Here is a 26,090-nt window from a genome sequence, read left to right on the forward strand (position 1 = left end):
AGACTTTGGTGTTAGACGCTCTGCGAAAAGCGAATGCGAACTAATTACGTATTCGCCCCATAGTACCGCACTCATGTACGGCTCGCTGGCTGGCTGGCTGGCTGGAGAACGGCGGCAAACTATTGAACCCAGTAGCACTGTCAACGGCTCCAATGACGCCGCAGCCGGGCCGCAACTATTTGCCCGTCCCCCTGAGCCGCCCCAGGGTGGTTCCCTGCCTCCCTGCCTCCCAACCACCCACGGTTTTTGGGTTAAACAGTAGTTTATTTCACTGGCTTTCACGCTCACCTCTCAGCTTTTTCCTACTCTCTTTTTTAGCCGGCGCTCTCTTATTTTTTTATTATTTTTTATTCTGCCCACCGCTCGTAAGGTGCGTACTGCTGCTGCTGCCACCGCCGCCGCCGACGACGACGACGCTGTCAGGTTTCAAGTCAACGCCGCCGGCCGAGTCCGGCAGTCTACAATCAGCGGACTATCCAAGCAGTCATCGTTCCGTTCACCAGCAAGTGATTCCGCGATTCTCCGGTGCTGCCATTCCCGATTCCCGGTTCTCTATAAAGCAACCAGCCCGATCCCCAGCGAACCCAGACGCGTGTCATAGCCCGCGAGTTAAGGTCCTCCCGTGTCCAGTTCCTTCCTCTAAATAGACATCTAATATCCACCCAATAACCAAGATGAGCCACCACTGGGGTTACACCGAGGAGAACGGTAAGCTTGGAAGCTTCGGTTGTGGGGGCGAAGAGCTCTTCTCTCCGAGCTCTTCGGTTGTTTGTTTTGAATTTTTTTTGGACAGCCTCCGCGGAATCAGGTTCCCGCTTTGGGTTTGTTTATGTTGTTTACGGGCAAGGCGGAGAAACCGCTTCTCTTGGGACGTCTGGCCTTCGTCTAATCAGACATCGCCGTCTGCTTTTATTTCCATTTTTGAGTCATAGGCACGCTGCGCATGCGTGCCATTATATCCAGTATTTGCATCGTTTATTTGCCGCCTAGGGGGCGTGAGGAAAGTAGTGAGATGGGATCTTCCGCGATTTTTCACAATGTTTGTTCACCGCGAGACAGTGTTTTATAGGAAAACACATCTGTTATCTGTTATCTTGCCCAGATATTACGGCAGGAATTTATTCCCTTATTGTTCTTTTGGGACAAACCTGATCTATCTGAGGAAAAACGTCACGTTCCCGAATCAGACAGAGGTCTATAACTGAGTCGTTATGCGATAAGATATTTTCCAGATACACACGGGCGCAGGCATCGAGGGGCCTAACCCAATAAAATCCGGTTAAACACAACAATGTGTGAGTAACTTCTAATAAATAGGTAATTAGTCAGATAGGTTACCACTTAAAACACTCAAAGGAAGTGCAAGATTTCTGTTATCTCAAAGGGTTTAGGCAGTTGACGCAATGAAGAAAATGAAATAGAAACTTAACTGGTGGGGCTTACTTCCGAAGTAAGATCCCACTAATGATTACACAATGCATTTGAACGCCCTGCACTTCGATTTCACGCTTCATAGGCAAACCGAACGACTGACGGACCGACGATCGGAGCGTAAACAGACCCCGTCACTAGACTTGGCCACCTCATGAATAATGGGAATATTAATTAAGTTTTAACTCGGGGAGTTTCGCACGAGCTGTGTCTCGTGATTTGGCTTTTAGCGGCAGGGCGGGTGCTTCCCAACAACCAGTCGCTGAAACAAAAACAGTCAAACGGGTTCGAACTCAATTCGCATTCGCATTCTCGAGCGATCGAGCGATCGATTGTCTCTTTCTGCAAGACCTCTACCGCTCTCTGTCTCTTCTGCCTTGAAGGCAGGTTCATTTGCTTGTCAAGTGCATGTTCTTCGGCGGCTAAGGACACACACCGAAGACCGGTTCTACCGCCATCACATTGCCAAAGACATCGACGTATACGTAATATTCATGTTATGTTTGTGTGAAATACATGGCATTAATAGAATATATCGATTCGGACGACTGGCCGCCATATCATTTCAATTAGAAAATCAAAAAATCTACAATTTTTGACAATATCAATTGATTTGCTTAACTGGTCGTGATTGCTCTGATTGATTCGATGCTGATACTGATTGGTAACTTTCCAACGCAAGAAGACCCTTATCAGTGGGCGCCTACTTAAAAGACGATCCTATAATGGCCCAGCGATACATACTTTCCAAGTCGTAAATATATATATATATTTTTTTTTTTTGAGAAGCGATTGTGCGATCGGTGCAGCCAGCCACCCTTATCAATCGCTCAGGTTGCTTCTCACCCCTGGCCCTGTCAAAAGTGTCTGAATGGTAACCGCCACGCTTCCATCTGGGCATTTCAGATTACAACTCGCGTGTTTATGTGTGAAAGATCAATGGAGTGTTCCGAAATCGGAATCCCATCTATCAGCTTAGCTCTAACTTTTCCACTTAGACTACTGGCTTAAAAACAACTCTCAAAAAGCCTTAAAACCATGACAAAGTTATCTAAGAAAGATAAAATGAAATAGCTTTTGTCAATGTTTTCGCAAAGAAAACAAAATTATTTCTCCGTATCTTGAAATTGCCAAAGTTTAAGTGATCGATGGATTTTTAATGTTCCTAAATTATACTTTTCCTTGTCTTATCAGTTCCTGAAGTTGGATCAAAATTACTTAAGAAATAATTGATTCACAGTGTATATGCTACACTCGTATAGACGAACTCTCAATTCGCACATCAAAGTTCAATTTCATGAATGTCCATCAATTGAATACGGTTTTTATTTGCCATATAATCGCCAGATCAAATCCAGGCCCCCGCCATTAAAGCCAATATTTATGAGGGGACAGGGAGGAATAAAAAATAGAACTACGAAAACAATTTCTCACGCAAGGAACGTGCGAGATATCGCCAGTATGATATTATTTTTGGCCGGCTCTATAGATACAGCAGTTGACTTGCCCATCCAGATATTTTATCGAACGTGCTAATAAAATGATTCTGACAGGAATCGTATTTATAAATATATATACATCTTTATATCTTTATATCTGCGGTTTTCTTATAAAGAATCCGCCAATATATGGGTTGGAAAATTTTCGAGAAATAAAAAAAACAATTTAACTTAGCATCCATAAATATAAGTACATACACTTTTTACGAAACATGAACGTGACCGAAACTTTTGAAAGTAAAGGCTACGATGGACCTTTAGGCTGAAAAAAAACATTAAGAAACGTACTCAGTTGGTTTCCTTGAGTTACGAGTTACGAATTCAATTATTTCATTGTCGGTTTATTGTCACCATTTCACATGCAAACAAATAATTACAAGCTAAAGGTTTTTGCAGGTGATTGAAGGGTTGGACGGGGAAGTCGATTGCTTTCTAGTTAGATAAATGGTTCAGCTTAGACCGAGAAAGCCCCAAGGGTTGTGTGTACTTCTGGGGCTTCCTCAAGGTGGCCCATATAAATGGTAGAGAGACAGTGGGCCTGGATCGTTGGTCAATCGAGGGGCCATAAAAAGCAAAGGCACTTGACCCATCAGTCCAGCTATATATCACCTGACTGACTCATATATATCTCCGTATACGGGACGTTTGGAGGTGGGGTGTACTTTCCCAAAACCTGTTTTTGTGAGCACTTCCTTACGATCGTCGCAGGAGGAAAAAAACACGCAACAAACCCATGCCTCCGTCCATTTCCGATGATTCCGGTTGAAATTATCATGCAAGGCTCGCTTAGAATCGCTTAGCTCGTAAATTCGTAAATGCTAATTGCTTATGTTTTTTTTTTTAAAGCTTTTTTAGAACAGTCGTAACGAGTATTTTTTAATTGACTCTCGTGTTGTATTTTTGCGCTGTCTTTACTTTTATGGCGAAAGTTTTTGTGTACAACATTTTTATTCTTTGATGAATCACTTAAAAAAAGGGAATATTCTATCGGAGTTATAAGTAAGTTCCCAATGGAGCTTGTTTCCGGAGCAAGTTCTCCCTGACAGCTGCCAATTTTCCTGGGTTCTGGGTAATTTATTTGCCGTAATTCAATGAATAAATCGCTTGGATTTTATCACAACATTAAAACAACAATCGCAGTGGGGCTTTTGTTCGTTGTGATCTAAATTGGATGAAATAAACTGCAAAACGAGGATGGGAGAAGTGTTTGAGAAGTGTGGAAATAATAAATTTGCAGTTCATAAAACTCATTTAAAAATGGAGCTCTAATAAAGCTCCGTTTGATCAGCCTGCTGGGACTATCAAGTTACCAACATGAGGCCTTTTATTTCCTCGTTTTTGTTCGTTTCTGTTTAAACAAGTGTGACATTTCCTTGCCGTTCTTTACTTTCTTTTAAAGCCTTTTCCAGTCGTTGCACAAATGCCGGCATTTGATATTTAAGTACTTACAGCTAAAGCCAGTAACAAACTTGTTAGGTAAACAAAAGCAAATATCTAGTTAGAAGCGTACAAAAATTCATACTAAAACGGAAAAAAGCTGCGGCATTAGTTTAAGTCAATATGTGTGGGAATACCTCCACCAGTTTTTAACTCAAATATGTACAAAAATACATATACAAAGAAATATATGATTGCGGAGAATAAATATGGCCGGAAATTTGCACTTGCCTGTGAAGTTATAAAAGGATCGTGCCACACATGATTTGTATGCCCAACGTGGCGTATACGTGACTTTCATACGACCGATCTTCGATTTAGGGATTTTCTATAGAAAATTCTTATATAATATGTATGGCACACCATGTTTGTCATCAACTAGAAAATGGAGGATTTTGATAAATGCATTTCACCTGACTTTTATTTATTATCAATATTATAGAGGACTTTGGGGGACTTTAGTGAAATGAATACTATATGTTAGGTACTGAGCATTTGACGCTTTGAGCTCCGTGATTTATCATATGACAGAAAAGGCTTTGCTTGGTGTCTTCGGGCTAGATAAGAATGGTGGTTGCCTTCGGGGTGGCAGTCTTAGACAGGTACCATGTTACCCTCATAACCCTAGAACATTTGTTGGTATGGTTTGGACAAATGATTCAACGCCTCCGGGCCTCCGACCCCCGATCCTCTTGAAACTGAAACTTTGCGGTTTATCTGGAGCGTGCGTCTGCAACGAACCTAGTATCACATGACTTGGGGCCTGCGGTCTTAAGAGTGATTTTGCTGGCACGTGACGTTGTTCTGTGCCAATATTTGCTCTGACTTTGCAACCTACCGCCAGCCAGTAATTAAAAATAATACGCATAAACTGCAGTACACAGTAGAAGAGTAAATACTTGTGTTGTCACAGCCGGTTGGTCAGATAAAAAATTTCTATGCAAATATTATGACTGCCAGTTGAGCAAACGATTAGCCTGGCGACATTTTAATAAAAAACCAAAGAAGTTTACTCAATGTTTCAGTAAATAAATTAGCAACCTTATACTATAGGTCGTATGTTAAAAATATTTATCCATTTTCTTATTGATAAATAAATGAATATTTATACTGTCGGCCAATAATGGAGTCTTTCCTTTATTGTCTCTTCCATCAAGATTTGATTTGGCCCCCTAATGACCCATAATTATCGTCTCTGGAGTGTTTTCCAATAGCGAAGTGATTGATTTTACTTGATTTATTGTTTCTTATCGTTGGATTAACACTTAAAGTACCTTCGGCAAACACAAACAGTCATTAAATGGATTTATATTTAGCCCCTCTCCTTTCATTGGATTATTTCAGGACCTGCCCACTGGGCCAAGGACTACCCACAGGCATCGGGACATCGCCAGTCCCCCGTTGATATTACCCCCTCCAGCGCCAAGAAGGGCAGCGAGTTGAAGGTAGCCCCTCTCAAATGGAAGTATGTGCCGGATCACACCAAGAGCCTGGTCAATCCTGGTAAGATATATTTTATTTACAATTATTAGAGAAGAAATTATTAATTAATTAATGATTTTTACAGGCTACTGCTGGCGCGTGGATGTTAATGGCAATGAGTCCGAGCTTACTGGCGGACCATTGGGCGATCAGATCTTCAAGCTTGAGCAATTCCACTGCCATTGGGGCTGCACAGACTCCAAGGGCTCTGAGCACACCGTCGACGGAGTGTCCTACTCCGGAGAGCTTCACCTGGTGCACTGGAACACCACCAAGTACAAGAGTTTCGGAGAGGCGGCTGCCGCTCCGGACGGCTTGGCAGTGCTGGGAGTATTCCTGAAGGCTGGAGACCATCATGCTGAGTTAGACAAGGTTACCAGCCTTCTGCAGTTCGTCCTGCACAAGGGAGATCGTGTGACTCTACCCGGAGGCTGCGATCCCAGCAAACTACTTCCCGACGTGCATACCTACTGGACATACGAGGGTTCCCTGACCACTCCCCCATGCTCGGAGTCGGTCATTTGGATCGTGTTCAAGACCCCCATCGAGGTATCCGATGACCAGCTGAATGCCATGCGCAACCTCAACGCCTACGACGTGAAGGAGGAGTGCCCATGCAACGAATTCAACGGCAAGGTCATCAACAACTTCCGTCCCCCGTTGCCGTTGGGAAAGCGTGAGCTGCGCGAGATCGGTGGTCACTAAGTTCCTTGGAATCAGTCGTTTCAAATTGGATGGTCATATGGATTCGAGACACTCGATTAGCTGTTTGCACCCACACATCACATCCCCCGATAAACAGCGCGCCAGGACTACGCCTCGATCTGGACCTGCACATCCCACTGTTAAAATATCGTCGTTAGATCGTACTACTCCCAGAAAGCATAACTACTATATGTGCATTCGCATCCTTATTCACATCTGTTTATGTCTAGCTTTAAATGTAAACTTAATTGTAAATGTACGCCTGTTGGATTGTTTGTTCGTTAAACGTTTGCAAAATGACAATTAGTATATATTATTATGGTATTAAAAACTAAATATAACACGCTTAGATGTTGCATATGATTAAAGCGATTTTTATTCTTATACTAAAATTTATTTAGAACTATATCACAAAGATTGGGTTAAATATTTATATACATAAGCGAGCTAACTTTTTACGGCAGGTTTTTGAGTAAAATTTAGTAGTCGACTTGGCTTTGTGGTCCAGTTAAGAAAGAATTCATCTTTTAATTGTAGCCAGGCTTCTTGGTAAACCGTTGACCAGCTTTTACATGTTGCGTATGTTATTTCGTCGAGGTTGGTACATTTTCTGCGAAACTTTTCGCTCAGATCAGGGTTGGTGCTAATGCAGTCCAGAAATGTTAGAAAAAGTTTAAACTTGCTGATTTCCAAGGCAGCTTGTGGAGAATTTATCTTCTTTTTGGTCAACCCTTGACGTTTGCCATTTACAGATATTTCATAGGGCCTGCGAAAAATGAAATATTTTATAAGAAAAATCTAAAACGGAGGAATCTTATAGAACTCACTTCTTATTCTCAGGGAGTAGAGACCAAACCAACCCATTCGGAGAGGGCTGCCATTCAGCACACTGAGCAAATTCAAAAGAAATATCAGTGCTTATGCGAATTGTTGGTTTTTGAGGCTGAAATCTTGGGTGACTAAAGTTACGGCCCTCCCACCGTTTATAGATGGCTCTATTTAGAGATTCGAAGTGTGCATCAGCACAGCAAAAGTTGAGGGTGCTAAAGTAGATTGGTTTCGATATCAGCGAGTCCAGAAGCGCTCCCTGCACGCCCAGTACATTCCACCTAGACAATTTATCGCTACAAGACATGGATAAGGTGGGAATTCCACGACCGGGTTTGGTTCTGAGAGCTCCTGGTGTCTGCTGCATGGCATCGATGCATGCTTCCTTCGATTCAATGTCCTTGTTTATTAGTTTAGCCCCGGTGAATATAACATCAGACTCTTCGGAAAGCCGGGGACGCTTTTTTGCCCTCTCAGGATCCTCTTCTACCACGATGCAGGCATCTCCGCAGGGCGTCTGAGTGCTCAGAAAGTGATATTCCACGTGATCGTCGAGGTCGTAGCATTGACTGTCACAGTTCCAATGAAAGATTCGGTCTTGTCCTAATTCGTGGTACAGATAGCGTTGGAAAGCTCGTCGTGCTAGAACTTCAGCATGCGAATCATTCAGTATGAATCCATTCTCGCAAAGTTTTGTATGTGGAATGCACTTGGTGCCCAATCCTAAGGCGACCACTTCATGGCTCTTCGTTTGCAGGTTTGACTCCACGATTCCAGCCAAGACCGTCCACTGGTTGGAGGTGGGTTTCCCAGTTTTTGGCAGTGATTTATATTTATTGTAGCAGAACGTAGCAACATCCTGTACAGAAGGATCCTTATCGTTATCACACATGATTATTGTTTATTTTAAACTAACGCAGTGTTGGAAAACGTTGGCGGCAGTATTTTTCTGGTATTTAGTATCCAATTCATTTGGCAATTCGTTTTTCCTCGTTTGAAATTTGGTCGCACCGGTAGTTTATTTACATTTTTACAATTTTATGAAACTAAAAGATAAACAATAAATAGCCAGAACCATGCCTAAAGTAGTTTCCCGAAGTATTATATGCTCCGACACGAAGGATCAGGAAGAGTACAATGAGGAAAAGCCGCTAAATATCTATTACTGCTTGTGTAATAAGATGGCTTTGATATTAGGTACGCATTGTTTTGTTGAAATATAAATTCCACCAGTTTCTTTTATATTTAATTTCTTGTTTTAGATTGTTCCTTAGAGCAGCTTCCGTTGCGAGAAGTTGACAATGCACGTGTAATAAATGCGACTGAGCATGCCAACAAACTCACCTACAATCCAACGCCAAGGATGATCTACATAAAGCGCAAGAGCAGAGGCAATGCTATTGAAAAACAGTATCGTTACAAGGTAGTAATCAGTTAAAACTGAGTTGATTTTTAACTAAAATTAATTTAATTTCAGTGCCGAAGCTGCAATTTGCCACTATACTATCGCCACAGCCCAGACTCGAATGTAACGTTTGTGATGTTCAATGCCCTCATGCGAAACAAAGGAGACAAGCCCTTAACCAAAATTCTCAGCTCTAGCTCCGAAGCTAAGAGCAAAACTTCAACTTCCACACAATCAGGTGCGAGTGCCGCTGGGGAAGATTCGGGCATTGTTGACGCCAGTGGAAAGAAGGTTATGGTAACAAGGCACACCAAGAATATGGGCAAGTTCAGTTCGGTCACTGTATCCACCATCGACGAGGAAGAGGATGAAATCGAAGCGGTATGTTTTTTATTATATTGTTATAACTCGAACCATGCTAAAATTGGGTTAATTCTTTTTTTTTATACAGCGTGAAATTGCCGATAGTTATGCGAACAATGCTCGGATTATAGAAAAGCAGCTACAACGCAAGGGCGGAAAGCTTAGTGATGTAGGGATCAAGGGAAAGACGGAGGATGCACCCCCACCAAAAAAACAGCGAGGCACACTATTAGAAAGATAATATTTTCCTAAATAAAATTTACAATAAGTCAAATATGTATGAGCATTATTATAACAAGACAAAAGCCTAAAAAGTATTCCATTCTTTAAAGAATACCAGAGACGCTTTTGTATAATTATATTTAGCCCATCAAATTTTTACCTAATATTTTTTTTTTTGGGTTTTAAACTTGGATGCTGGGTTAATAATTTTTTTAGCCGCTGACGCATCTTTTCCGCATGCTCCTTATGAGACAGGGCGCAGTTTACAAAGCCACATTCAGGACAAAAAGAAAAATTCAATTTCCGTGGCGATTGTGACCTAGATTTACTCATTTTTTGCATAACCTTCTTCATCCGGGTAGTGGTTCGTGGAGAACTGTAGAGGGCCGTTAAGGGTCGGATGGGTTTCGGACTCACCAAGGACTTTTCCAATGCCTTCTTTTGGTTGCTTGAGACCATTTGACTGGCACGACTGGCCCGTTCTTCAGCAAGCTTTATCTCAGTAGGAGTTTTGGACAGGCTCCAAAAATATTCGATCCACTTTCGCCGAAGAGTCTTTATATATTCAGCATCTATTGGTACGGGGATGCTGTGTAAATTACGGTGGTCTGTTTCCTGCGCAGAATTATCCTTAAAGGAATGGGTAGCCATGCTCCAAGATATCAATTTTTTAGTACAGATAATTTCAGAAGCTGTTTATTTTCGTTGTATAATATTATCATCCAAATAGTGACATTTTGATTTTTTTAAACACGAATTGTATGTTAGTCCCCTTACACAGCGCTATATAACCAAACAATGATATATTTCGAAACACAAAATCATGAAAGGAGCATGGGAGGCAATATGGCCCCGCCGATAGCTATATCTTGGCCAATTTCTATCCGATTCTTGAGCGGAGTACCTTAATCGATTGGTGGGTCAATTCTCGATAATTCTGCATCAAAATTTCAGGACAAAATATTTTTTAGATTTTTTGTTAAATTTCCTGGGGGTCCCCTTCGAAAATCATGAAAGGAGCATGGAAGGGCAATATGGCCCCCGCCGATAGCGATATCTTGGCCAATTTCCATCCGATTCTTGAGCGAAACACCTTAATCGATTGGTGGATCAATTCTCCATAATTCTGCATCAAAATCTAGGAACAAAATATTTTTTAGATTTTTTGTTAAATTTCCTGGGGGGTCCCCTTCGAAAATCATGAAAGGAGCATGGAAGGGCAATATGGCCCCCGCCAAAAGCTATATCTTGGCCAATATCCATCCGATTCTTGAGAGGAACACCTTAATCGATTGGTGGATCAATTCTCCATAATTCTGCATCAAAATCTAAAAACAAAATATTTTTTAGATTGTTTTGTTAAATTTCCTGGGGGGTCCCCTTCGAAAATCATGAAAGGAGCATGGAAGGGCAATATGGCCCCGCCGATAGCTATATCTTGGCCAATTTCCATCCGATTCTTGAGCGGAACACCTTAATCGATTGGTGGATCAATTCTCCATAATTCTGCATCAAAATCTAAAAACACAATATTTTTTAGATTTTTTGTTAAGTTTCCTGGGGGGTCCCCTTCGAAAATCATGAAAGGAGCATGGAAGGGCAATATGGCCCCGCCGATAGCTATATCTTGGCCAATTTCCATCCGATTCTTGAGCGGAACACCTTAATCGATTGGTGGATCAATTCTCCATAATTCTGCATCAAAATCTAAAAACAAAATATTTTTTAGATTTTTTGTTAAGTTTCCTGGGGGGTCCCCTTCGAAAATCATGAAAGGAGCATGGAAGGGCAATATGGCCCCCGCCAAAAGCTATATCTTGGCCAATTTCCATCCGATTCTTGAGCGGAACACCTTAATCGATTGGTGGATCAATTCTCCATAATTCTGCATCAAAATCTAAAAACAAAATATTTTTTAGATTTTTTGTTAAATTTCCTGGGGGGTCCCCTTCGAAAATCATGAAAGGAGCATGGAAGGGCAATATGGCCCCGCCGATAGCTATATCTTGGCCAATTTCCATCCGATTCTTGAGAGGAACACCTTAATCGATTGGTGGACCAATTCTCCATAATTCTGCATCAAAATCTAAAAACAAAATATTTTTTAGATTTTTTGTTAAATTTCCTGGGGGGTCCCCTTCGAAAATCATGAAAGTAGCATGGAAGGGAAATATGGCCCCCGCCAAAAGCTATGTCTTGGCCAATATCCATCCGATTCTTGAGAGGAACACCTTAATCGATTGGTGGACCAATTCTCCATAATTCTGCATCAAAATCTAAAAACAAAATATTTTTTAGATTTTTTGTTAAATTTCCTGGGGGGTCCCCTTCGAAAATCATGAAAGTAGCATGGAAGGGAAATATGGCCCCCGCCAAAAGCTATGTCTTGGCCAATATCCATCCGATTCTTGAGAGGAACACCTTAATCGATTGGTGGACCAATTCTCCATAATTCTGCATCAAAATCTAAAAACAAAATATTTTTTAGATTTTTTGTTAAATTTCCTGGGGGGTCCCCTTCGAAAATCATGAAAGGAGCATGGAAGGGCAATATGGCCCCCGCCGAAAGCTATATCTTGGCCAATTTCCATCCGATTCTTGAGCGAAAAACCTTAATCGATTGGTGGATCAATTCTCCATAATTCTGCATCAAAATCTAAAAACACAATATTTTTTAGATTTTTTGTTAAGTTTCCTGGGGGGTCCCCTTCGAAAATCATGAAAGGAGCATGGAAGGGCAATATGGCCCCGCCGATAGCTATATCTTGGCCAATTTCCATCCGATTCTTGTGCGAAACACCTTAATCGATTTTTAATTGATTATCCATTTTTTTGCATAAAAATCTTAGAATAAAATATTTATTATAATTTTTGGGGAATTTTCTGGGGGATCCCCTTCAGAAGTTTTAAACTATGCAAGGAAGGACAGCGATTTGTGGTGGAGCGTTTCGGCTTTGTTCAGCATCAAATCCTAAGATCAAAATATTTGTATATGATTTGTGAAAAGTTTTAATTCCTAATTTGATAATATTATTAATGAAAATATTTTTTGAAATACTAATTGTCGTTATGAAATATTATCGACCATTTCAATAACAATTTAGGGAAATTTGTGACTCATCTCTAGTAGCAGATTTCACAGTGTTGGAAACAGTGTTGCATATATTTTGAATTTCCTGTGCTGTAAAACGTTCGTAGTAAGCAGAATTTGCAGAGAAAAATATTGAAGATACATATACTATACTGAAAGTGCCCAAGCGAATCGCAAAGAAACGAAAAACGAAAAAACAACGCGAATCATTGAGTGAACACAATGCGACGCTCGCAGTGGCGCCGCAGAACGCTCTAGAGCTTTGGAGCTTGCTGCTCCGGTCGTCGCTTGACAAATACAAACAACGGGCGTGGAGCGGGAGGAGGAGCTAAAGAAGGAGCAGTAGAAGCAGCAGGGGAGGCACCTACGGAATAGAATGTTCTCCGGACCCAGCGGCCATGCACACCACCATCACCATACCATCAGCTACGGTGGCGGAATCGGAATTGGCGCTGGTGGTGGTAGTGGTGGCGTTGGTGGTGGGGGCGTTGGAGGGTCTGCTTTGCAAGAATGCGATGGCTACGACTTTACCAAGGGCGAGAACGCGGCCCGCTGGCGTGGCCTTTTTGCGCCCTCTTTGAAGAAGGTTTTGGAGCAGGTTCATCCGCGCGTCACCGCCAAGGAAGATGCACTTCTCTATGTGGAGAAACTTTGCCTCCGTCTTCTGGCAATGTTATGCGCCAAGCCACTGCCCCACTCCGTTCAGGATGTGGAGGAAAAGGTCAACAAATCGTTTCCAGCCCCAATAGATCAATGGGCCCTCAACGAGGCAAAGGAGGTTATCAATTCCAAGAAGCGAAAATCCGTCCTGCCCACAGAGCGGGTTCACTCGCTTCTCCAGAAGGACGTGTTGCAGTATAAGATCGACAGCTCGGTTTCAGCTTTCCTTGTGGCCGTTCTCGAATACATTTCCGCCGACATTCTCAAAATGGCTGGCGACTATGTCATTAAAATCGCTCATTGCGAAATTACCAAGGAGGACATCGAGGTGGTAATGAACGCCGATCGCGTCCTCATGGACATGTTAAACCAGAGCGAGGCACACATTCTACCCAGCCCGCTGTCGCTGCCGGCACAACGAGCCAGTGCCACCTACGAAGAGACGGTCAAGGAACTGATTCACGATGAGAAGCAGTATCAGCGAGATTTGCACATGATCATCCGAGTCTTCCGCGAGGAACTGGTTAAGATCGTCTCGGATCCTCGAGAGCTGGATCCGATATTCTCGAACATCATGGACATCTACGAAGTGACGGTAACACTGCTTGGCTCCCTTGAAGACGTCATCGAGATGTCGCAGGAACAGAACGCGCCTTGCGTTGGCAGCTGTTTTGAGGAGCTGGCAGAGGCTGAGGAGTTTGATGTGTACAAGAAGTATGCGCATGACGTTACATCTCAAGCGTCGCGAGATGCACTCAGTAATCTATTATCCAAACCAGGAGTAAGTTGATTTTATGCTATATCTGACAAAAGCCTAATATTTATTCTAATCCAGGCATCATCTCTTATCTCCGCTGGACACGGCTTTCGGGATGCCGTCAAGTACTATCTGCCGAAGCTGCTATTGGTTCCTGTCTGCCATGCCTTTGTTTACTTCGACTACATAAAGCATCTCAAAGATCTCAGCTCGTCGCAAGACGACATCGAGAGCTTCGAGCAGGTCCAAGGCCTGCTGCATCCGCTCCACTGCGATCTCGAAAAGGTAATGGCCGGCCTCTCCAAGGAGCGCATGGTCCCAGTCAGTGGACGTGTGCGTCGACAGCTAGCTATCGAGCGAACCAGAGAGCTCCAGCTTAAGGTGGAGCACTGGGACGATAAAGACGTGGGCCAGAATTGCAATGAATTTATTCGGGGTAAGTGTTCACTCAAACTATCTTTAAAAACAGGAATTTAAAATTAAATAAAATACATGTTTATTTGCAGAGGACTCACTGAGTAAGCTGGGATCTGGCAAGAGAATATGGAGCGAGCGCAAGGCTTTCCTCTTCGATGGTTTAATGGTGTTGTGCAAGGCAAACACGAAGAAACAAACACCATCAGCGGGAGCTACCGCCTACGATTACCGGTTGAAGGAGAAATTCTTCATGAGGCGTGTGGAAATTATTGACCGGGCGGACAGCGATGACCTTAAGAACAGTTTCGAACTGGTTACTCGAATGCAACCGGCCCTAGTACTGACGGCAAAGAACGCACAACACAAGCATGATTGGATGGCGGACCTGTTGATGGTGAACACGAAGTCAATGTTGGATCGAATATTGGATAGCATACTGCAGGACATTGAAAGAAAGCATCCACTGCGAATGCCTAGTCCGGAAATATACAAATTCGCAGTGCCGGATAGCGGCGATAACATTGTACTTGAGGATCGGGAGAGTGCTGGGGTTCCGATGATCAAAGGAGCGACTCTGTGTAAATTAATTGAGCGACTCACCTATCACATCTACGCGGATCCTACCTTTGTGCGCACCTTCCTCACCACATATCGATACTTCTGCTCGCCCCAACAACTTTTGCAGCTGTTGGTGGAACGTTTTAACATCCCCGATCCCAGTCTAGTGTACCAGGATGCTGGGATCACGGGAACTGGTGGCATCGGCGGCGGTGGCGGCGATAAGGAGCACAAGAATTCGCAGCGCGAGGACTGGAAGCGCTACCGCAAGGAATACGTCCAGCCAGTGCAGTTCAGGGTACTGAATGTACTTCGCCACTGGGTGGATCATCACTTCTACGACTTTGAGAAGGATCCAATGCTGCTAGAGAAACTCCTCAACTTTCTGGAGCATGTGAACGGCAAGTCCATGCGCAAATGGGTAGACTCTGTACTCAAGATTGTTCAACGAAAGGTAAGGCCACTTATTAACATACTTTCTGAGATAAATATTTAAAATAATGCTTTTCACTTACAGAACGAACAGGAAAAAAGCAATAAAAAGATTGTCTACGCCTACGGGCACGATCCACCACCCATTGAGCATCATCTCAGCGTCCCAAATGATGAGATCACCCTTCTAACTCTGCATCCCCTCGAACTAGCTCGACAGCTTACATTGCTAGAGTTCGAGATGTACAAGAATGTAAAGCCCTCCGAACTAGTGGGCTCACCGTGGACTAAAAAGGACAAGGAGGTTAAAAGCCCTAATTTACTAAAAATCATGAAACACACAACCAACGTGACCCGCTGGATAGAGAAGTCCATTACGGAGGCGGAAAATTATGAGGAGCGGTTGGCCATCATGCAGCGGGCTATCGAAGTGATGATGGTGATGCTGGAACTAAATAACTTTAATGGAATCCTCTCCATTGTCGCCGCCATGGGCACAGCATCGGTTTATAGACTTAAATGGACATTCCAGGGATTGCCGGAGCGATACAGAAAGTTTTTGGATGAGTGTCGGGAGCTGAGTGATGATCATCTGAAGAAGTATCAAGAACGCTTGCGGTCTATTAATCCCCCTTGTGTGCCATTCTTCGGTCGCTACCTGACCAACATACTCCACTTAGAGGAGGGCAATCCCGATCTACTGGCCAATACCGAGCTAATTAACTTCTCGAAGAGACGGAAAGTGGCCGAGATAATTGGGGAAATCCAACAGTACCAAAATCAACCATACTGTCTCAACGAGGAGTCCACTATCCGACAATTCTTCGAGCAACTAGATCCGTTTAATGGTCTGTCCGACAAACAGATGTCCGACTATCTCTACAACGAGAGCATGCGCATTGAGCCAAGGGGCTGCAAAACGGTGCCGAAGTTTGTAAGTAATTTAAATATATAAGTCTCTGTTTAAATATTAAACTCAAATTTTTATAGCCTCGTAAATGGCCGCACATTCCGCTTAAATCGCCGGGCATCAAGCCTCGTCGACAGAATCAAACCAGCAGCAGCAACAAGGTGAACAGCACTTCGTCTGCGGCCGCCTTAGCATCGACAACGGCCACCACAATAGCCACAGCTGCTGCGCCATCAGCCCAGGCGTCGAGTACGGTAGATCCAAGCGCAACAACGACCAATGCTGCAACTGGAACTCTCGCCGGTGAGCAGAGCCCACAGCACAATCCTAATGCGTTCTCAGTTTTCGCGCCGGTTATAATACCGGATCGAAGTACTTTAAGTAGCTGGAGCGGCACACCTCTACATACTAGGGTGGCACCGGTGGACAACAATAATGGGGAGGTTGCAGTGCCGGCACCGCATCTCCCCCGCAAACCAGCGGCACACGTATGGTCGAACAATCCTAGTCTGGCCAATGCGTCGAACATGGATGCGTTTAGTCCGTCGCTGCCTGAACACTTGCAACTGCAATCGCTGCCGGACAGCAATACGTTTGCTGATTCGGATGCCCCGCCCTCTCCTCTGCCAAAGCTGGTGGTCAGCCCGCGTCATGAGACTGGAAACCGCTCGCCATTCCACGGACGAATGCAATACAGCCCAACGCACAGTATCGCTAGTACTGTGACACTAATGGGAATGGCTGGAGGTAATCTGGCTGCAGAGGAAGTTAGCCCCCAGACGGGTGGATTTTATTACAATAGCGCCAATCAGGGACACACCGGAGCAGTGCCCATCTCACCCCACGTCAATGTCCCTGCGGCTTCAAATCTAGAATATCGAGCGGTTCCGCCACCATTACCGCCCCGCCGCAAAGAGCGAACGGATAGTTGCGCGGATATGGCCCAGAAGCGACAGGCGCCAGACGCACCAACAGTAAGTGTCCCCTTCATCTTAGCAAGAATCATATTTTTCTAAAAACATGTGTGTTTTTCCGCAGTTACCCCCGCGTGATGGCGAACTGAGTCCCCCGCCAATACCACCCCGGCTCAACCATTCCATGGGCATTAGCTACTTGCGTCATAGCCATGGTCAGGGAAAGGAATTTGTGGGAAAGAGTAGTTTGCTTTTGCCCAACACCAGCAGTATTATGATTCGGCGGAACTCTGCGATTGAGAAACGGGCTGCAGCCGCTGGCCAACCAACAGAGCCGGCGGCGATGGGTATACCTAACACTACCTTGGTGACGGTGTCGCAAAGTACGGCGTTGGACGAGCAACCGCCACAGTCAATCTCGCCTGCCCTGAGCTCATCGACCACCACATCGCCACACACATCAACTCCCGCCACTCCCATGTCGCCCAACATTCCCAGCCATCCGGTCGAGAGCACGTCGAGCAGCTATGCGCATCAGTTGCGAATGCGACAACAGCAGACTCATTCGGCGATCTACTCTCATCACCATCATGCGCAGCATCTTCCTCACCATCACCCCCAGCACCAGCATTCGAATCAGCAATCGCAACCGCGTTCGTCCCCCAAAGAGTTCTTTCCGATAACCAGCAGCTTAGAGGGCACCCCCAAACTTCCACCAAAACCTAGTCTGAGCGCTAACTTCTATAACAATCCAGGTGAGTAACCAAAGTAGTTATCTCTAGTATCCAGATACTTAATTGTTTTTTGAATAGATAAAGGTACGATGTTTCTTTACCCAAGTACAAACCAAGAATAATTTAAATTGCCTGGCGATGTGATAGGACTAACAAACTATGATCCGTAAGATTCATTGTTGAGGGTACCGCAGCTAAATAAGAATGGAGCGTAAGATATATACGTAGGCAGAGTTATGTATTCTAGTTGGCATACATGTATGTATGAAAATATGGACCGAGTTGGATCTGAGGATTTTAAATAATTAGAAACTCATAAAAAAAAACAAATACACTCTCATTTACAAAGGAAACACACCACAAGGAAAACTCACAAAAAACAAACAAACAAACAAATGCAAAAAAAAGAAATTATGTTATTATATAATTATTATTATAAATATTTGTAAATATTGAGAACATTGTATTGATTGTAGAACGTAAAACAATAAAATATAACAATATTGTTAGACAGTTGGTGATGTCTTTTCCTCCATTCGGTTAATTGGACGATTATATTCATAGAAAAGCATAAAGATCTTCTAAATTTGTAGTAATTTTGATGTTATTAGTTTTTTGGAGGCTGTCTTTTAAAGACTTCTGGTATGATTTTTTTATAGGCTCAATGACCCTGAACTAACCACCATTAACCAGTAGCCAGCAATCTCCTACTGCAACATCTGGCAGAATCACATTATCTCCAGCATAATTGTATCCGTTAATTACATATTGTGATAATTAGCTACGGTAGGAAAGAGAACCCAGTCGGAGGTTTAGCAACTAGAGCGGCTGTTGGCGGGCTAATCGACGGGCTGTCTCAGTGCATTTTTTGTGCAATTAAATAAGATGAATACAGAATACGCGTATGGAACAAGTTGTTGCCTTTCGCTTTTCTAACGTCGGCGACGTCATCGACATGACACCGCTGACAAAATGCTTCCTGAAATTTTTGGCTTCTCGACGGAACTGGTTTTTTGTTTTTCAATTATTTATATATTCTCCGGGGGAATGCGTGTGTCCAGCCCCTTATCACAAGTTATTGGCGGAGTTATGGGTGCATCCAATAAATTCCCCCAGTTACTGCCCACCGCCCAAACTGATGTGTCATCCGATGAACCGATTCTCAGGCTTGGTGAAGTACCGAAGGCTCAACCATAAAAATTTGTTTACTTCGTTTATATTAAGATCGTACCTAGCACGTGCTGGTGATGTTGTCAAGGTGAATAACCACGAACAAGTCCTTTAAAAATATATCGTTAAAGGAACCTCATACGTGATATATATTGTAGAATCTAGATACCCATGTACCGATCTATCATTTGTGGAATTTCCGTTGAATGTGCACTTTTATTTATAGAGATTCAATGTACTCAAGGCCAATGCCCAAGATCAACAGCAGGTATGGCGGGGGCTTTCGTTTTTCTTCAAACTTGACCAACATTTGGGTGGCAATTATCAGAATCTAAGCGACCTACACCAACCCACCCATTCTCGCCTGCAGCACCTTTTTCCTATTCTCCCCGATATCACGTTTCAGTTGTGCAATTTACACAACAATTGGCCAAGAATTATTCAATGAATTTGCATTTAATGCATTTGATTGCCGCTAATGAGAGAGAAACCACAACAGATCCCATGGATGTGGATGTGGAGGTGGAGACTGGAGGCCTCTGCGCATAATCATGAATTACCTACATAATTATATTACATGAGCATATCAATTAGGCAATTAGCCAAAGCAACCTCTCGCCTCGTAATCACAACTTAAATATTAAGAATTCCGATGAATGGGCCAGGGAAATCCCTTTTCAGTGAAAGGCCCCTTAACCGATGACTGGCACCTAATGTGGTCCGCATCAAGGAACCGTAGTGCAGCAGGTGGGCTGTTGGGCAGACACACTTTCCCCCCCAAGGTTCCGACCACAACCAGAACCAGAATTCAACGAAACGATTCGAGCCAATCCGAGTCAATCCGACGACGACAATCGCTGTCGGTTCTCGAGCGGCATTGTCTTTATGTAAGTGGCATTCGGTTTCGGATTTTCAAATTGTGGAAGTCGGCAAGCTTTTATAAAAGCAGCAACAACAGCGCCAGTTCATTCAGTTCGCCACCGGATCATTCAGAATCATTGTCAAGTGCAGTCTGATACCCAGCCAGTAGCAGGGAAAGGACCAGGAACCCACAACACTACCCGATATAATATATAAAAACAGAAGCGTTAGCCAAGTCATTTACAGTATAAACATTAACCGAGAGCCAAGAAAATGTTGGCCAGCAAGAACTATCCCACACATCACTTTAAGGAATCTATATTTAAGCCTTACAGTACAAGTGGCGATGATTTGGCAAGCGTTAACACACTGACAGCATCGGCAGCATCCGCAGCAATGGTGGCGACCACGTCGTCATCGGCTGATACTGTCGCAGTTGATTTTGAGAACGCCCGCAGAATGTTAGCCACAAACGGAGGTATCGCTAGCAACGGTAACAATAATAACAACGTCCTGGATTCCAAAGATAGTTTGTCTGGCTTTGTGGCCAGTCATCCCGCCGCCCAGTTTGATGGATTTATCCGGGCCTGCGTCGATGAGATCATCAAGCTGGCTGTGTTTCAGGGCACCAATCGCTCCTCCAAGGTCGTCGAGTGGCACGAGCCCGCCGAGCTGCGACAGCTCTTCGACTTCCAGTTGCGCGAGAAAGGAGAGTCGCAGGATAAGTTGCGTGAACTGCTCCGGGAAACGATCCGGTTCTCCGTGAAGACAGGCCATCCATATTTCATCAATCAGCTGTATTCGGGAGTGGATCCATATGCCCTAGTGGGTCAGTGGCTCACCGACGCCCTCAATCCCAGTGTCTATACTTACGAAGTGGCGCCTCTTTTTACTCTGATGGAGGAGCAGGTGCTGGCAGAGATGCGGCGGATCGTGGGATTCCCCAATGGCGGCCAGGGGGATGGCATCTTCTGTCCTGGCGGCTCCATAGCCAACGGTTACGCAATCAGCTGTGCCCGCTACAAATACACACCCGAATCCAAGGTAAGTATCCATTTGGATCCCCTTCAGCTCCCCAGTCAGTTGTAGTTTTACGGAAGTTGACAAACCGCATACGGTTAAGCGATCGGATCCAGCAAGCTGGAAATATGAGTCATGATACCTAATTAAGATCACAAGTGAAATTTAATTAATTAGCAATAATTAAAGACATCATTAACAGGAGCCCCCTCTTCCGTTACAGAAAAATGGGCTCTTTAATGCCAAACCCCTGATCATCTTTACTTCCGAGGACGCCCACTACTCTGTGGAGAAACTGGCCATGTTTATGGGCTTTGGGAGCGAGCATGTCCGGAAAATAGCCACTAACGAGGTAGGAAAGATGCGAGTGGAGGATCTGGAGAATCAAATTAAGATGTGCCTGGAAAACAACTGCCAACCGCTGATGGTCTCAGCAACAGCAGGAACCACTGTACTGGGTGCCTTCGACGATCTAGTGGGGATCTCCGAACTGTGCAAGAAATACAATATGTGGATGCACGTAGATGCTGCCTGGGGTGGCGGAGCTCTCATGTCCAAAAAGTATCGTCATTTGCTCAATGGAATCGAACGGTGGGTACAAGAGGAAACTATAATTTAAATCAGAACTCATAATTTTTGCATTTTTAGGGCTGATTCCGTGACCTGGAATCCCCATAAGCTGCTGGCCGCATCCCAGCAGTGCTCAACCTTCCTGACGCCCCACCAGCAAATCCTGGCCCAGTGCCACTCAACCAATGCCACGTATCTGTTCCAGAAGGACAAATTCTATGATACCTCCTTCGATACGGGCGATAAACATATTCAGTGCGGCCGGCGAGCGGATGTGTTCAAGTTCTGGTTCATGTGGAAGGCCAAGGGCAGCCAAGGATTGGAGGCGCACGTGGAAAAGGTCTTCCGCATGGCTGAGTTCTTCACCGCCAAGGTTCGGGAACGTCCGGGCTTCGAGCTGGTACTTGACCAGCCGGAGTGCACCAATATCAGCTTTTGGTACGTCCCTCCCAGTCTCCGGCAGATGGAACGCAACCGTGAGTTTTACGATCGCCTGCACAAAGTGGCGCCGAAAGTTAAGGAGGGAATGATCAAGAAGGGTTCCATGATGATCACCTACCAGCCGCTTCGCCAGCTCCCGAACTTCTTCCGTTTAGTCCTGCAAAACTCGTGTCTGGAGGAATCGGATATGCTCTACTTCCTCAACGAGATCGAGTCGCTGGCTCAGAACTTATAAACTTGTTTGGGTGGAAGCGGCAGCTTGTTTCCTGGCTTAGTGTTGAAACATTCTCTTTATCTTGTATGTTAAGTATTATGTGCGACAAATAATATATATTTATAGGTGATTTGACTTAGAATAGATCTGTAGTTTTATTGAAAGAAATTCCTAAAACAATCTTACAGAGACTAACAATACTATCAACTATCGAGGGTCAAAGTATCAAAAGGATTTTAAAATTAATTAACACATGTCATTGGCACTTTGCAATTTAAACTCATAGGGAAGATCACTGCCTGATCCATGGCCACTTACTGACATCATTTCCACCAGCATTATCTATTGCCTCAGCGATGCTCAGACTCTGCCCAGGCTTAATCCCATATCCAATGCCAAGGCCGTGCGGATTGGAGGGAGTTTTGCAGTCCATGGTACACTCCTTCCGCAACACAGTGTCCACCTCAACGGATGAAAAGAAGGCCACCGACATGGGTAGGTCTTTGAGGCCGATCCGAGACACGCAATAGGAGCGGGTCATTAGATTCGTAATGTGCATGGCCAGTGCCGCTTTATAGGCCACTTCCTCCTTAACCAGGTAGCGCAGCTCATCGTGGAAGCTCAAACAGAAGCGAACATGGGGCCCCATGAGCCATCGCATACTGACTAACATCAGGTGCAAGAAGTCCACGGCTCCACTTTGCACCACCCAGTTAATGCGAGTGGGCAGGAAACGCTGCTCCTGCGTCGGATCTGAATCGGCTTCCAAAGCGCGGCTCAGACGACCTCCTAGGAACGGTGTTTGAGGTTGCGACTGCGTGGCAATGTCTTCCAGTCGATTGAACATGGCACTTTCGGTGCCGCCCTGCCAGATGGGACGATGAAACACCTCTCCTATAGTCCTATTTCGCTGAATAGCCAATCGTGAAGCTTCATAACTGCTGTAACTATACGAAGAAAACTTTAAAATTTAAATTTTGCAATAATTAGGAGCCACTTACGCCCTATCATCCAGCTCATCATGGAACTCTTCGCGGAGGCGATACTCCCGTTTACCCTTGGTGATGGAAAACATCTTCATGGCCTTGGCCTTGGCCTCTGAAGCACTGAAGGTGGGATTAAATTGGCGGAGCAGAGTCTCGGCAAATTGCTGCCCAGCTCCGTATATGCGTGCGTAGTTGATTACTTTGGCGTGATCACGAGAAATGCCTACTGCCTTGGCAGTGATAGAGTGCATGTCGCTGCCATTCGACTTGCTTCCGCTAAGAGTCATCCAGCCAAGCGGCGTGGCTCCGTGCTCACCACATGCGTAGGCATCACCCAGCACTGAAGCGATCCAAAGTTCTTGTGAGTCCACATCGGCACCCACCAATTTGTAACCGGGAGGAGCCTGGACCATGGAACGCAGCTCAGATCCCAATCGATCCGGACGGGAGTTAGAGGCAGTCATCCAAGTAGGCTCCATGGCACGACGTGTCAGTGTTCCGCAAGCTACAACTTGAGGACAAATGGCTCCGTAGGCTCTGATCGGTGCCACATCCGGTGGCAACTGTTCAGGATCTAACCAGACTACCATCTGGCCTGTTATGCGGTCTCTATTGTTGCGCCAGTAGGACATCATGCGAGCGATCTCGATCACCCGAGCGGCCGCATGACACGAGGGATCGCCGCTGCTGAGAATGTTCTCCGAAAACTTGTTTAAAAAGTCCCTGGACAATGGGTTGCCCACTCGAAAGCTGGGTCCATTCTTGTGTGGCAGTTTAAGAAAGAAACAGCAGTCGTCTAAAACTTTGTTGCACCATACTCCAGAGCCTAAAAATATGTAAGATTAGGTCATTATAAGGCCATTATTATATTTATTCCCATTCTCACCTTGATACTGTGCCTCCAGTCGCTGCTGTTTTTGGGAGAGCTTCTTCTTGTGGTCTTTTTTACTTAAAACCTGCTCCAATTGATCGGAAAGCATGTCCAATGCGAACTCACTCTCCCTTTTTGACGCCTGTTGCCGAGCATACTCCGGAACTGCGCAACGTTCTAATAGTTGCTCAATGGGCAGCCGCTCATTCCCCGCACCTTCACTCCGAAAGGGAACTAGGAAGCCCCAGCCTTGTTCCCTCTCGTAGTGGAGTGGATATCCCTCCCAGCAGAGGGACAAAAGCTTTGGAGCAATTTGCATGCCGGTGCTGATCTCGGTAGGACCAGGAGACCACGATTCCTGTTCATTTTCCAAAACTTCATCATCGTTTTGACTATTTTTTGGTGGCTTTTGACACAGCTTACGATACCACAAAGGGTAGCCTGGAAGCAAGGGCCGCCGAGCCGGTAGTAGGCTCCGCTGATCGTAAAGGTATTGGAATTTGGCCTGCAGACGACGCTGCTCAGCAGTAGATCCGCTATCGGGTTGTTCCACTGTTGGTAAAGGCTTTTGCTTGGGCGGCTGCTTTAACTTCAGCTCTTGAACGGACCAGTCTTCGTCCCACAACCAGAGATTCTTACGGTACTGCTCATCCAGAAGCAGCGAGCAGGCTTCCTCTGCACGACGGCCCAGATGGTGCTTCGCCTCAATGTTAAGGTCCTCGTAGGTAAGCTGCGATTCTCGTATGTAACGTTCCCAGTTCGAGTTGACTGGCAAGTAGGCAGAGCCCATTTCCAACATCCCCGCTAAAGATGCAGGATGCGGAAAGCGCTCAGCATACAACGGATACAGAGCCTGAAGAACACGATGGGTGGCTTCCACATCGCTGGCACAGTAGTTGACCAGCGACTGAAAGTGCTGACGTACTTGTTCTAGTGTCCCTTCCACAAAGATGTTTCTTGGCTCTTTGGAGAGCGGCTCACCACCGCAATAGAGACGATGCACCTCTACTAAACTGTTTAGAGAGCTTTTGTCCAGCCAGCCTAGATCCTCAGGAGCAGGCTCTTTTTTCGACTTCAGCATGGCTCGTTGGTAGCTGGTCACCCCACTGACGCACATGTGCAGCGACATGGTGTCCAAAAAACGGTATCCCGTGTCTTCGATCAAGTACTGCTCCTTCAGTCGGGCCCTGTCATAGGAGACGTTGTGTCCCACTACCAGGCCTGGTCCTTCAGTTCCCAAGGGTATAAGTTCGTCGGATCTATAATGAGGTCGCTCAGAGTCTGTGTCTATGTCTAAAGGTTCCATATTTATTAATTTCGGACGGTGTTTGGTAAGCTTTGGGCTAACCCAGGAGTACCATCGCTCCGAGCTGACTGCGGTGGCTAAAACTGGGGTCGGTCCTTCATTAACGCAGACCTCCACATCAAATATGAGTCCCTTTTCCAGAGGATGATCCACTGGACTGGGTTCCCCATCGACAGGATCATAGGCAGTCCAACCAGCGAAAAATTCCCACCGTTTCGGCCTCCTTGGGAGCTTCTCGCACTTCACGAGGGGCAACAGCAGCTTCTCGTACGGCTCCACTTGCTCCTTAGCTATATTGAGAAAGTGCTCCTCAATGTCCCTGCCCTTAAGCGGTGGTAGCTTCAAATGGACATCCGGCACTGAGGCACTACTCTCAAAATCGACTCCATGGCGGCGTAGTTCTTTCTGGTAGAGTTTCGCTGAGGCAATCTGCTGCTCGGAGGTACTCCTGGGGCATTCAGGAAAGAGTTGAGCATGTAGATTTCGGGAGATCATTTGAACTTTTACCAAATTCTCGGCATACTCCGCAGGTGTTTCCAGATTTTCCGGTGTCTTCGGTTTGTTTACCTTTGGTTTCATTTTACGGAAGATCTTTATGCTACTACTGGCGTAGTGCTCCCGATTGGCTCTGCTGGCATAGTTTCGCATCAAGCATAACTGCATAGTTATCTTATTAAATTTAATTTAAATAAAAAGTGTTTGGGATACGCGCGGTCATGAAGTAAACATTATGGTGCCCAACGTTTAGATTTGTTTTTCAGAATAAGGTCACACTTTGTTTACAGCCAATTAGTTTATGCGTTGCA

General features: G+C 44.9%; 7 protein-coding genes across 8 annotated transcripts; 4 read left to right on the plus strand and 3 right to left on the minus strand.

Moving 5' to 3' along the window:
- Positions 1-429: 429 nt before the first annotated feature.
- LOC6497085 (carbonic anhydrase) lies at positions 430-6,917 on the plus strand. The gene is made up of 3 exons (XM_001962753.4): positions 430-708; positions 5,712-5,870; positions 5,935-6,917. Exons 1-3 carry the CDS (start codon positions 675-677, stop codon positions 6,552-6,554), a joined length of 813 nt encoding a protein of 270 aa, XP_001962789.1. The 5' UTR covers positions 430-674; the 3' UTR covers positions 6,555-6,917.
- Positions 6,918-7,001: 84 nt separating this feature from the next.
- Positions 7,002-8,312, minus strand: LOC6498426 (tRNA-specific adenosine deaminase 1). Its single transcript, XM_001962752.4, has 2 exons — positions 7,382-8,312; positions 7,002-7,320 (listed from the first exon to the last, which is right to left on the minus strand). Exons 1-2 carry the CDS (start codon positions 8,272-8,274, stop codon positions 7,002-7,004), a joined length of 1,212 nt encoding a protein of 403 aa, XP_001962788.1. The 5' UTR covers positions 8,275-8,312.
- Positions 8,313-8,345: 33 nt separating this feature from the next.
- Positions 8,346-9,531, plus strand: LOC6497086 (STING ER exit protein). Its single transcript, XM_001962751.4, has 4 exons — positions 8,346-8,579; positions 8,645-8,805; positions 8,860-9,168; positions 9,239-9,531. The coding sequence occupies exons 1-4, from the start codon at positions 8,459-8,461 to the stop codon at positions 9,389-9,391; spliced, it is 744 nt and encodes a 247-aa protein (XP_001962787.1). The 5' UTR covers positions 8,346-8,458; the 3' UTR covers positions 9,392-9,531.
- On the minus strand, positions 9,375-10,165 carry LOC6502471. The gene has a single exon (XM_032455172.2). The coding sequence runs from the start codon at positions 10,021-10,023 to the stop codon at positions 9,529-9,531; it is 495 nt and encodes a 164-aa protein (XP_032311063.1). The 5' UTR covers positions 10,024-10,165; the 3' UTR covers positions 9,375-9,528.
- Positions 10,166-12,513: 2,348 nt separating this feature from the next.
- LOC6497087 (protein son of sevenless) lies at positions 12,514-18,361 on the plus strand. Its single transcript, XM_001962749.4, has 7 exons — positions 12,514-13,904; positions 13,959-14,316; positions 14,387-15,309; positions 15,373-16,221; positions 16,278-17,171; positions 17,236-17,866; positions 17,924-18,361. The coding sequence occupies exons 1-7, from the start codon at positions 12,840-12,842 to the stop codon at positions 17,965-17,967; spliced, it is 4,764 nt and encodes a 1,587-aa protein (XP_001962785.1). The 5' UTR covers positions 12,514-12,839; the 3' UTR covers positions 17,968-18,361.
- Positions 18,362-19,925: 1,564 nt separating this feature from the next.
- LOC6497088 (cysteine sulfinic acid decarboxylase) lies at positions 19,926-22,263 on the plus strand. The gene is made up of 3 exons (XM_001962748.4): positions 19,926-20,920; positions 21,120-21,487; positions 21,545-22,263. Exons 1-3 carry the CDS (start codon positions 20,150-20,152, stop codon positions 22,140-22,142), a joined length of 1,737 nt encoding a protein of 578 aa, XP_001962784.1. The 5' UTR covers positions 19,926-20,149; the 3' UTR covers positions 22,143-22,263.
- LOC6498425 (DNA polymerase subunit gamma-1, mitochondrial) lies at positions 22,252-26,060 on the minus strand. Of its 2 annotated transcripts, XM_014906637.3 has the most exons (4): positions 25,792-26,016; positions 23,994-25,732; positions 23,123-23,933; positions 22,252-23,068 (listed from the first exon to the last, which is right to left on the minus strand). In XM_014906637.3, exons 1-4 carry the CDS (start codon positions 25,803-25,805, stop codon positions 22,414-22,416), a joined length of 3,219 nt encoding a protein of 1,072 aa, XP_014762123.1. In that variant the 5' UTR covers positions 25,806-26,016; the 3' UTR covers positions 22,252-22,413. The 2 variants fall into 2 exon arrangements, with proteins under 2 accessions (XP_014762123.1, XP_001962783.2); XM_001962747.4 differs by having other exon boundaries at positions 23,994-26,060.
- Positions 26,061-26,090: the final 30 nt, after the last annotated feature.

Source organism: Drosophila ananassae, chromosome 3R (assembly GCF_017639315.1).
Source record: "Drosophila ananassae strain 14024-0371.13 chromosome 3R, ASM1763931v2, whole genome shotgun sequence".
Taxonomy (NCBI): Eukaryota; Metazoa; Arthropoda; class Insecta; order Diptera; family Drosophilidae; genus Drosophila; species Drosophila ananassae.